This window comes from Carassius gibelio, chromosome B9, assembly GCF_023724105.1.
Source record: "Carassius gibelio isolate Cgi1373 ecotype wild population from Czech Republic chromosome B9, carGib1.2-hapl.c, whole genome shotgun sequence".
NCBI classification, from domain to species: domain Eukaryota; kingdom Metazoa; phylum Chordata; class Actinopteri; order Cypriniformes; family Cyprinidae; genus Carassius; species Carassius gibelio.
Genome location: NC_068404.1, coordinates 1687040 through 1699961, shown reverse-complemented (window position 1 = coordinate 1699961; position 12922 = coordinate 1687040). Strand labels below are relative to the sequence as shown.

Sequence of the window (12922 nt, the reverse complement as noted above, 5' to 3'; positions counted from 1 at the left end):
ACATTGTTGGAGAAATATTTGTAGAATGGAAAGTTCAAAGAACAGCTGTTATTTTAATTAGAAATCTTCTGAAACTTTACAAATGTAATGTATTTATCACTTTACATCAATTTAACACATACCTGCTGAACAAAGGTATTTTCTTTCTTTCTCTTTAAACTGCCCAGACTTTTAAATGGTAGCACATCACAATTTTTACATAAATATTCAGCAGCACAAATGTTTTCAACATTGATAATAATAAGAAATGCTTTTTGAGCAGTGACACTGAAGATGATGTAATGATGCTGAAAATTCAGCTTTGATTCACGGGAATAAATTACATTTTAAAATGCAGTTATTTTAAATTACATAATAAAAAATAAGATGTCACAATATTACAGTTTATTATTGATCAAACAAATGCAGCCTAATTATTAATCATTCCAAACTTTTGATTGGCATTGTAGCTTTAACATGAACAAATACTAGCATTAAATAAAGCTTGACAGATTAGCTCATGTTCAAATATACAGAAATGTCACAAAACTTTCATAACGTCTTATTCATATTTAAATACATTATCTATGTAGCTACAACGTATATATATATATATATATATATATATATATATATATATATATATATATAAAATGCAATGACTTATTAATGACCGTTATTACAAAGTGTTAATATTTGTAATTAATATTAAGTAATGACATTCATGTCCATGTTTCCATCTCATGTTTGAATGGTCTCTGAATTGCTGAGTTTACTGCGATTAATAATGCAGTTTTAATGATCTGCTCCGTTTGCTGAATGAAAAAGGAAAAGGCAGATTGACAGACTAATTATAATTAGAGAACTGCGAGCTGGCCTCATCATCATCATCATCATCATCACAGCATCAGGACTATAACTGTAGAGCAGGGAGGATGAAGTTTGTCTGAGCTGATCGATTCAGTAATCAATACTCAGATACTCTCACACAACTCATTATTTCACTAAGGCCCTTTATGGATCTCAGGGAATAATCAAACCAAAAACACCACTCAGTCACGATAAAATACTCTCCTTCCTGTGTGACAGTCATTATCTGTATGGGACAATGTCATGTGAGGGACCTCGCCAGAGATGCAGGAGTCAACAAACGCTAATGCCTCCTAACCCTAACTGAATTGCCACTGGACTCAAATGAGAATTATTTAAAAATCAAATGCAATTTTTTATTGTGGGATAAATGATTATTCTGTTTATTATAATGTTAATGAGTCAGGTTAGACGTCATGCTGAATTTAACACAGATGCACATTATGCAGTGAGGGATAGACTTGTTCACTGACAGGTACTGTATAAAGTTATTTTCCCTCTTTAAGGTGGATTCCAAATTAAAACGGACGTTCCATTAGCAAATCTGTTCTCGAATTCCAAGATTACAAACTACAAACTGTCATTTTTAGTCCTGCTTCACCCGTTATGCATCAGGAAAGATTGTCGTTCCTCAATCTAAAGTGAAATCAGTAAAATATGTTTTTTTTTCTCTCTGACAAGTGATTATTCATAAGGAAAAATGTTAAATGGCTGTCTTCACAACAGAATCTCATAATTTGGAAAATTGTAACAAATCAAAGTAAGAGTTCTTTGGCTATTACTTTTCTCCTTTTAAAATTGTTTACATATAGAAATGACAATATAAATCCTATGTTCATTATCATTTGGATCAGGTTTTAGATGCTTTTACTAAAGTTCCTGTCTCTCATTTTACTTTAACATTACTTCAACAGTAACACTTTGAATATAAAATAGGATCCTGTTTGATTCTGCATGACTTTAATCCCATTACATTTGATCAATATTACATCAGAACTTGTGTCAGAATCATCTTTTAGATGACCATTTTATTTCTGCTTCACCTGATATTATGCATCAGGAGTTTCACCATCAATAACTGTCTCTGTAAAATATATGATAATTATTTATCCAATGATCCTTTAGTTAAAAATAAATAAATAAAATCATTATTTGGAACAAAAATAAATAAATAATAGGATTTTACCTTTATCCAATAGGATAAATGTATCAATCCTGTGCACGGTTAGACTTTGCTTCACTTAAAATGTGTTTGTGTTTCACCATCAATAACTGCCCTGTCTATATGATAATGAATTATCCATGTGGGAAAATGGGATGTGATTGACCTCACCATGGATCCTACTGCATGGTAACAATCCTAATCCCAGAAGAATTAAAAAGAATCATAAAAGAATTAAACAAGAAAAAAATAAATCCTGAAGAAAAAAAGAAATACGTAGGAATGTGACATTAAGTAAGATCTTATTTGACTGACACTTTCATCCCTTTACAACTGTGGTCCCAAACACACATCCTTTTTTTCTTCTTCCGGACAAGAAGCAATCACTTTACTCCTGCTTTCACCTGATATGCATCGGGAATGTTGACAGTTTCCCCATGTTCAGCCACATATCCAATGATGCCCTTTCCCCAGGGCACCTGCACCTCATCTGAGTTACTGAGAGAGGGCAACACTGTGGTTCCAGCGTGAACGTCAAAGAACTTGGACACCAGAGTCTTTTTATTGGACGGTCCCTCCACCAGGAACAGGGAGCAGCGGTCAGCATCCACCATGATGCACACAAACACCAGGATCTTGTAACTCAGACTGGTCAAATCCAGGTCGTTGGAGATGTCTTTGACGAGCTCCAGGAAGAACTCCCTCTCGTTGTGCTCCTTCAGGTAGTATTTGTAGTCCACGGCGGTGGAGGGGTACTGGGGGATGTTGACCCGGGACTCCAGCAGCGCGGAGAGGATGTGTGCGGTGGTCGGCGGCAGAGAGCTGGCTTTCCGCAGCAGCGCGCGCCTCCTCATGCTGGTCAGCGGCTCCTGCGCTCTGGAGTTCACGTGCTCGTCGTAAGTCCGGTTGGCGTTGATGGCTTTAGACCTGGCGAAGGTTTTCCTCAGCTCTTTCTGCGAGGCTCGTCTCTGCAGCCCGTCGCTTCTGCTCGCCCAGCTGTCTTTGCTGCACGCGTTCGCCGCCTTCTCCGCCTCCGCGCCGGAGTTCGCCGGAGTTTTAGTGGCGTGATGGTTCTTCATCCACTTTTCCACCACACTCGCCTTGCCTTTTCTGTTCAGATAGTCCTCTAATAATTGCGGGTGCGCATCTAGAAAACTTTCCACATCGGAAAAGACCATGTTGGAGCCTGCCATTGCCGTCATCTGGACACGAATCGCGAGAGACGCGCGTTTTCCACGGTCATTTATGTGAGTGCAGAGCCCAACGTGTCATTCGCAAACTTCAACCACCAGATCCTCCGCGAGCGGAGCGGAGTTTACGCATGTTGCGATGCTCTCGTTCATTCTAAAGCAGCGCCAGTGAGATGATGCGACAGAGCGCTCCGCAGGTGCGTCGCTGACGTCACGGTCACGCATCCCTCCCTCCGTCCTCTCCGGAGTCTTTTCAGAAACTGGGCTGTTTCATTATAAGTGACAGTGGAAAAATTGAGTCTCAATGTTTTTTTTTTTTTACACCTCTCGTGATTATTCTGACGTCGCAAGCAATGCCTAAATTACTGTATACATGTATTCTTTTAGACTATTAATTATATATATTAGTTAAATAAGCACTTATATTTTTGTTAGGTATGCGTACGACCACATTCCACTATAAAAATAAAATTAAAAACAAATAAAAATAGCACTAGGCCTACATATTTCTACCTTATAAGCGGTTATTTTGCACCAAACCTCAAGTATCCACTGCACGGTGTCTGTTCAATTTTATCACTAATTCACTATTTCTCTATGTAAAGTTGCAGCTCCATCGTCCTCTAGTGGACAAATTGAGTTCTGCAGCTGGCCAGAAGCATGACCACATCCCTGAATGTGAGGGGGATCTTTATATCTAGTATAATGTAAGCGCATACTACACTCTTTAAAATATATATATTTTTCAATGTCTTAAAATAAATGCCTTTTTCTTACTGTGAAGAACCATTTTCCACTATAAAGAACCTTTATTGTTGTTGTTTTTTAACACTGGAAAGTACCATTGAAGGTCAAAGGTTCTTCACAGAACCACTGATATCAATACAGAATCGTTATTTTAAGAGTGTAGACGGAGTTCATAAACTACATCAGATCTAGCAATCTATGTTATCTGTCATGGAAACTAATTTATCCCATTTTGTGATAAAAAATCCGGCAAACACCGAAAACACATATGGGGCAGAGTCATTAGAGTTTAACTAATGCACTCATCAGATCACGTCACCACATCAATTCACGTCTGTCGACAGTATCTTATGATGAATTTTTATTATTGTCTTTCCCCTAACAGTAGGACTTTCAACCGCGATAACACAATCTACTGTTCAGCACATAGGCCTATCACAATCTACCACAAGATTTAAACTAGCATTTTTTTGTTTTTAAATACTTAATGCCTTCAAGTCAATTTCATTATAGGTTTCCTACAGTACATATTTGTGTCAAATACATTTATCAACCTGTCAGTATTCTGATTCATGTAAGGCCGGAGAAGAACCTGTGCTCTTCTCTGAAAACAAAACTTAGCCTTTACCCTTCTTGAAGATTTACTGAAAATGATCATATTACCCCAATTTTACAGTCTCTGCACTGGCTACCTATTAAGTTCAGTATCAGTTACAAATTATCATTACTTACCTATAAGTCACTTAATGGTTTAGCTCCTGCTTTACTGGAGTAGTTTTATTTTAAGTAACTTTTACTTCACTACATTCCAAAGCACAAGATCAAACTTTTTACTCCACTACATTTAATAAAACGTATCATAACTTTTTTTTTTAAATGAAGAAACTGTCACATGCTCCAAGACGCAAAAGCAGTGTCCAATTTGTGAACTAACTGATTCTTTTCAATCAACATGTTAAATCGGTGCACAAATTGCACCAAACGATTCATTCATCAATTGGACCAATCAGTTTCAGCTGTTCTGGAGTCAACAAATCACTGATTCAAATCCTCCGTTCAGAGCGAGTCTCCAGTGAACTGTATTCACAAATCTGACAAGAAACCTCTGTGTGCATGCGCAACTAATGTCGTGAAAACTCAGTTACTAATGTCGAATTTTAAGATGAATTATTGTAACTAAACATTATATTTAAGTCACAACTGTCAGTTGTTTGTAAACTAAATCTGATGTAAAGGGTGATCTGTTTAAACCCACTGAAATGTTTGAATGTGTATGTTTTAGGTAAAAAAAAAACACAACAAACCAAACATTAAAATAACCCAAATTTAAATAATGCATGCACATTCATCTTCCCCGCTGCTGTGGCAGTTTTACTAAAATGTTATTCTTTTAGCCCTATGTGACGTCTGTTTTCAGATTTTCGTCAACACACATTAAATATGATGTATCTTGATCGACTATCTTCTTAACGGACCAGTGCTGGCTACTGGACAATTTATAATAATTCATGTGTAGAGTGGGGGAAACATCCTCCTAAGAACTGTGTAACTTTTGTTCTGTGAATCAGAAGTTAAATGTGATAAGAAAGCTGTCCTTTTGACATAAATTATAAACCAAGCATGAAAAATTTAAGTTAGATTCCTTTTGGTAAAATAATTGTGGTTTAGCTCCTGCGTACCTAACTACTCTTCTACCACGTTTTTTTAGGTCAAATGCTGCTCATTTTATTGGGCCATTTTTATTGTTGTATCCTCTCAAATAAATTACATTTGTCTTGTATTTTGTGTTCTTGTTTTTTGGTGTGTATCCAGTATTATTTTGGGGATTGAATGTAGTCTATTAAGGATTTCCAACAACAGATTCAATTTACCGGTAAACATTAAAACACAATCATTATTGTTTAACTGTTAAGTATTTTTGTGTTCAGCATATTAAGAAAGACTCGGTGTTAGGGGTCAAATACCTTGATTCAGGCAGACGAAATTAGTTGAGCTGTTTTCATCAAGCTTAATTATTATGTCTTTGTGTATTACCTTGTGTTTTACACAGGGCTGATTCAAGCTCTGCACCACTATTAACCCATTCATTCTCGAATCTGTACTGTGCAGATAATGTCTCACATTAAGCGTTTCAATGTGTTTGAAACTTTATTACCATATGCGTGATGTATTGCCATATGCGAGTTCACCACTAGATGGAGATAAAAATTAAGTGATGAAAAGCATGAACAAAAACACATATTCATATGGATCAATACATAGTGCAACACTTTACATTTAGGCTAATACCTAACTCTTTTAGTAACCTTTACGCCAAAATAAATTGTGATTAAACAAGAAAAAGTGTCAATATATATATATATATATCTATATATATCTATATATATCTATCTATATATATATATATATATATATATATATATATATATATATATATATATATATATATATATATATATATTATAATGACACTTTTTCTTTTTCTATGTGTGTGTGTGTGTGTATATATATATATATATATATATATATATATATATATATATATATATATATATATATATATATATATATATATAATATTTGAAGTTCTGGAATCTGAGGGTGCAAAAAATTATTATTGATAAAATCTCTGTTAAAGTTGTCCAAATTAAGTTCTACTAATATATATATAATGACACTTCTTCTTTATATATATATATATATATATATATATATATATATATATATATACAATTAAATCAATTTAATTATAAGGGTTATGTATCTACCCATAACTGCATAAAAATAAATAATATGAAAAATCTATTGATCTATTAATACATTTTTTTTTAACCATTTCTGAACACTTAATGGTTAGGAATTACTCAAAACAATATTCTACAACAACATTACGTTATATCTCAAGGTTTTAGTTGAAAACGTGTACAAATATTTATGCCGAACTCATATCATAACACGCGTCGCTATAGCAACTACAATTCGATTCAATTATGCTCGCCTGACGTCGCGTGCGCAAAAGCGCGAGCGCACACATTTATCTTATACATTGAATTTTTATATACTTTTTATATTAACTTGTGAGATTTATTAATAAAGGCATAAATCAGTATATATCAGAGATGCTATAATGAGTTCTGGTTAAACTGAATTAGAGTTTATTAAGGTTTTCAATAGTTTTGAACTCACGCACGCGAATTGTAGTTGCTATAGCGACGCGTGTTATGATCTGATCGATATCTGCTGGTTGAGAGACGAGGCGACTTCAGAGACTTCTGGAGAACATTTTCTGTGCTGAGATTGTGATTTTCGACGGAGTTCAGAGAAGAGACTTTTATTTTAGGAGATCGGAGGATTTTTCTTTGAGTAGAGTTTTATTTTTGAAGGATTTCTGATTATTTCTGAGGAAAGACTTATTCTATTTTTCTCTTCTTATTTCAGATTTTTCTTTCTTTCTTTCTTTCTTTCTTTCTTTCTGTAATTAATTAATTGATTAATTAATTACCTTTTTGTTGATTAATTTCTTGTTTTGATTGGAGCTTGGAGGAGTTTGTCAATGGCTCATTTGGGTGAAAGACGAGGTGAGTGTTTTAATTTAGTTTGTTTATTATTGGTATGTTATTATAGTATGATGTTGTTCATTGTGTTAATGAAGTGATGTGAAGAAATGTGTGCAGGTTAACTCATTTAATCACACATTTATACCAGCTCAATGATCACATGTATTTTATTCCTTGTGTATGAAAATCAGTGAAATATGTGTTTAATTCTTTGACACAATTATAATGCTGGAGAATTAAAGAGCTGCTCAAATGCAATTCAAGACAATTAAAATGTAAAGTAACCTAATTGGATGTGAGCAGTACCATTGGTGGTTGATTATTAATAAATGTTGCTGATAAAGGCTGTAAGTGTTTGATGTGTGTAATATTGCAGGCTCGGGCCGCTCCAGATCCAGGAGTGCTGCTGTCTCTCAGACGGATGATCAGGAGCTTGAGAGACGTGGCTCTGGTGACGGCGCTCAGGAACCGCTGCCAAACCCAAACCAGCCGCTGAGCCAAGAGCTGCCTGGATACATCGCACCTCTGCCTTCAGAGTTGGCCGTTTCTGTGTCCACAGATCAGCCTCACAGGAAGAGGAAGTGGCAGAGCGGCAGCCAGGAGGATGAGCATCCGTCTCCTTCATACAGAAGAGCTGCCAAACGCTCCCGCAGAGGTCAGATACACTCATATTAAACACCTGATTAAAGACTCACTCAATGATTAGTCACTGAAAATGTTCTTCAGCTGAATTACAGTAACGTTCTGTAACAGGTTTAGATGCTGCAGCATGTTTTCTGTTAAAGACGTTTCTTGTGATCTTGTGTGTTGCAGAAGCGTATGTGAAGGGCCCATTGCTGGGGCGAGGAGGATTCGGCTCTGTGTATGCTGGGACCCGCAGGTCTGATGGACTGCCAGTGAGACATTTTCTTACCTCCTGCAGTTAAACAGCTTTTAGAAATGTTGATGTCAGTAAATGTCCCTCATGGGTGATAATTAGTCAGCGTGGTTTACTGTGCTTCATCTGTCTACAGGTTGCCATCAAGTACGTCTCTAAACGAGGAACACAGAGACTGAGAGTTGTGAGTTGAGAGTGAATCTGTTGCTCTGTTTGGTCTGATTCAGCGCTGGATATAACGGAGCGTTTGTCCCGCAGGAAGGTCAGGGTCGGCTGCCGCTGGAGGTGGCGTTGATGACCCTGGTCAATTCGGCTCCTGCCTGCCCCAACGTCCTGCAGCTGCTGGAGTGGTTTGACCGTCCCAGACGCTACACCATGATCCTGGAGCGCCCGCTTCCTTGCCAAGATCTGGAGAGTTTCTGTGAGAAGAACGGACGCCTGGAGGAGAGTCTGGCCAAGAAAGTGCTGCTGCAGCTGATAACGGCGCTGAAACACTGCGAGAGCCGTGGAGTCCTGCACCGGGACGTCAAACCAGAGAACCTGCTGATCTCCACAGACTCACATGACATCAAGCTGCTGGACTTCGGCTGTGGAGATCTGCTGAAAGACTCGGCCTACAAACACTTTGCAGGTTGGTTTGATCTCCCTGCAGTGATCTGTGTTTGTTTGTGGACTTTTGATGATCGAGCGAAGGGAATCTGTTTGGACTGGGGCCTCTTCAGATGATGTTTGTGGTCTTGTTGGGTCTCTCAGGCACTCTTCAGTACGCCCCTCCTGAGTGGTTTCGGCATCACCGTTATCATGCGGGACCGGCTACGGTTTGGTCAGTGGGGGTGACGGTCTACAACATCCTGTGCAGCTGTTTCCCCTTCAGAGGTGCATTGAGGGTCACCTCCAAAAGCAGACTGCTCTTTCCTAGAGAGCTGTCGACAGGCAAGAGACAGAAATCAGGTCCAGATCCAGGTGAAGCGTGTGGTTTTGTGTTCCTGAACACTGTGTTGTGTGTAACAGAGTGCCGTCAGCTGATTCGCTGGTGCCTCAGTGCAGCGGCATCAGATCGGCCCAGTTTAGACGACATTGAGCGCCACCCCTGGTTACACTGAGCAGGTGGCCAGTGACACACACTTATCTGACTCACAGCAGTCATGGCTGGATTGTCTTGTGAGGATCAGACTAGATAAATGCTTCTGATTGTTTGTATAGGGTGAGCAGGAGTGACACAGGAAGTGCAGAGAACAGCTTCCTGATCACCTACAGAAAGAGCAGAGGATCATGGACTAATGGCCGCCACACAATGAAGGGTTTTGATCCTCTGCTCCAGTCTGTGAGGGGCTCTGTGTGGATGCTGGAGGAGTCTGAACACACAGCAGCTGAAACCTCAGCCCGACGGGCCACAGATCAATATGTGTAGTTTCTCCACAAATACAGTCGAGAGAAGGGAGAAAAGTGTCAAGAAGCAGAACAGGATCAGAAAGAGTCTGGGGCAGAGTGTTAACTAGCATAATGTATTCATGGAAAAAAGTCCACTTGGTGTTAGACAGAATTTAAGTCACCAAAAAATTAAGTAGTAATTCAAGTAGTCCCCACAATGTTTACGAAACAGAAATGTTGAAATTGTACACATTCAAAAGCAATGAATATAATTAAATCAAATTGTGACAAAATGTTAAAGAATGACTTTGCTTTGGCTCATTTTAACAAAGTAACATAAACAAGCAGGAAGCTTACTCCATTAGGCCATAGTCTCTGCTTTTTATTATTTTCATTTTTAGTTTAGTAACTTTAACTTCTGCTTTAAAATAATTTTTGTTTTAAGATTACAATGTGATTTGTGATTTTAACCCTTTTTTTGCACATAATACATGCATACATGCTTACATTCACTTTATTTGTTTATAAAAAAAAATTCATAAAGAGTTTTTCATAAAGTGTACTCGACTTTTTATTTTCTTTTTTAAAATGTCATAAAAAATAGCAAAACCTAACTAAACAGTTACATAAAACAGTAAACTGTTTACCCCCCGCCCCCCTCGACCGCCCGCCACACTGATGTTACTTAAAACAAATTTCCAAGGTTGGCAGGTCGGCATTTGTACTCTTTTAGGTACATTCGTGTAACTTGATTTTTCTGTGTGTATTTTTGTTTTAATTTCATATTTTAAATAGTTTTGTATATATATTATTTTTTTTGTTATTATTCAGCTACCATCAGAGCTGCTCAGACATTCTTCTAGATGTTGTCTATAAAGAAGGAGAAGGAGGCTTTCTCACTCTGTCACTAGTGTGCAGAAAGTTTTATGGCATCAGTTTTCAAAGAAGAGCTCACTTTACCTGGCTGGACATTATGTATATTTACACTTTTCTTAACTGAACAAGTTTTTTTAAGATATTTAGAAAGTTTATTACATTACAGAGATTTGATTTATTTATTTTCGTAGGAATCGTTGACTGGAAGTCTGTCGGTCCAGATGTGAGGTGTGATGGCTGCAGATGCATCTACAAAAACACCACTGGATACTGTGGCCATGAAACGAAGGGGGTCTTCACAGCGTTCTGTTCAGACGAAGAGCTTGCTGGCTTCTGTTCTATAGACTGCTACTTCCGCATAAATGGATGAATGAATGAATGAGTGGTTTATTTATTTATTTATTTTATTTGACTTGAATTGGCAACTGAAACTAAAATCTAAATAAATGTTTTAGTGGATAAAGTTGTGTCTGTTTGCTTTGATAAAAAGGTTAAGCATTATTCTTTGATAAAGCTTTGTCTGTTTGCTAAATTGGTTCATGTCACTTGACAGAGGGTAACTAAACTCTTATGACAATTTTTTTGTTTTGTCAACTATATATTTTTCTCTATCAGGCAGAAGGCCTCCAGAATTCTTAAAAGAATTTGCAGATTTCCTCCCCGACCTGGTTACAGTTGATAAGTTGCCAATCATGGGAGATTTTAATATTCACGTTGACAATTCAAATGATGCATTAGGACTTGCGTTTACTGACCTAATAAACTCTTTTGGAGTCAAGCAAAATGTCACCGAGAAAAACTAACTTGGAAGTTTTTAGAATTGCATGGAAAAACAGTATGTCCAGCTATAGACAGGCTCTAAAAACTGCTGGGGCTGAGCATATACACAAACTCATTGAAAATAACCAAAACAATCCAAGGTTTTTATTTAACACAGTGGATAAATTAACAAATTACCAGATGACACCTGATTCAAATATTCCATCAACGTTTAATAGTAATGACTTTATGAATTTCTTCACTGATAAAATAGATAACATTTGAAATACAATAGCGAATGTAAATTCTACAGCGTCTAACACTTCAGTTGTAGGCAGTGCCTACAAATATAGGACAAGAAGAGCTAAATGAACTTATCACTGTAACTAAACCAACAACATGTTTATAAGATCCTGTACCCACTAAATTACTGAAAGAGTTGTTACCTGTAGCTGAAGAACCACTTCTCAATATCATTTACTCATCGTTATCTTTAGGTCACGTCCCAAAACCATTCAAGCTGGCGGTTATTAAGCCTCTTATTAAGAAACCAAAATTAGATCTTAGTGAACTGGCAAATTATAGGCCTATTTCAAATCTTCCATGCATGTCTAAAATTTTAGAAAAAGTTGTATCTGCTCAATTGAACTCCTTCCGGCAAAAAAAAATTATCTGTATGAAGAATTTCAGTCAGGTTTCAGCCCCCAGCATAGCACCGAAACTGCACTTGTTAAAATAACAAATGACGTGCTTCTTGCGACAGATCAAGGCTGCATCTCATTGCTAGTTTTACTTGATCTTAGTGCTACATTCAACACCATAGATCATGACATACTCATAGATCAATTACTAATCTATAGAGGCATTCAAGGGCAGGCTCTAAGATGGTTTAGATCCTACCTGTCCGATCGCTACCATTTTCTTTATTTAAATGGGGAATCATCTCATTTATCACCAGTAAAATGTGGAGTGCCACAAGGATCCGTCCTAGGTCCACTTATATTTTCAATATACATGTTGCCCCTTTGTAATATTATTAGAAAATACGGAATTAGCTTCCACTGTTATGCTGATGATACTCAGCTATATATCTCAACGAGACCAGATTCAACTTCTAAATTATCTAATATAACAGAGTGTGTTAAAAATTTAAAAGATTGGATGACCAATAATTTTATCCTATTAAATTCGGATAAGACAGAGATATTAAATATTGCAACAAAAAAACGTACACAGAATCTTGTAATTACAATCTGCAACTAGACGGATGTACTGTTACTACCTCTACAGTCAAAAATCTGGGTGTTATATTAGAAAGCAACTTGTCTTTTGAAAATCATATTTCCCATGTTACAAAAATTGCATTCGTCCATCTTAGAAACATTGCCAAGCTATGAAACATGTTATCGGTTTCTGAAGCAGAAAAGCTAGTTCATGTATTCATGACCTCTAGACTGGACTTTTGTAATGCACTTCTAGGTGGTTGTCCTGCTTCTTCAATAAACAAGCTACAGGTAGTCCAAAATTCAGCAGC

General features: G+C 37.0%; 2 protein-coding genes across 2 annotated transcripts in view; one reads left to right on the top strand and one right to left on the bottom strand.

Moving 5' to 3' along the window:
* The window catches only part of pde11a (phosphodiesterase 11a), a 55779-nt gene extending 52460 nt beyond the window's left edge, over window positions 1-3319 (bottom strand). Inside the window, exon 1 of the mRNA XM_052564653.1 lies at window positions 2416-3319. Coding sequence (XP_052420613.1) covers window positions 2416-3213 — 798 coding nt within the window. The 5' untranslated portion in view covers window positions 3214-3319. The remainder of the gene's footprint in view (window positions 1-2415) is intronic.
* Window positions 3320-7218: 3899 nt separating this feature from the next.
* Window positions 7219-9485, top strand: LOC127964407 (serine/threonine-protein kinase pim-3-like). The gene is made up of 6 exons (XM_052564630.1): window positions 7219-7526; window positions 7882-8160; window positions 8319-8401; window positions 8519-8566; window positions 8641-9013; window positions 9136-9485. The coding sequence occupies exons 1-6, from the start codon at window positions 7502-7504 to the stop codon at window positions 9483-9485; spliced, it is 1158 nt and encodes a 385-aa protein (XP_052420590.1). The 5' UTR covers window positions 7219-7501.
* Window positions 9486-12922: the final 3437 nt, after the last annotated feature.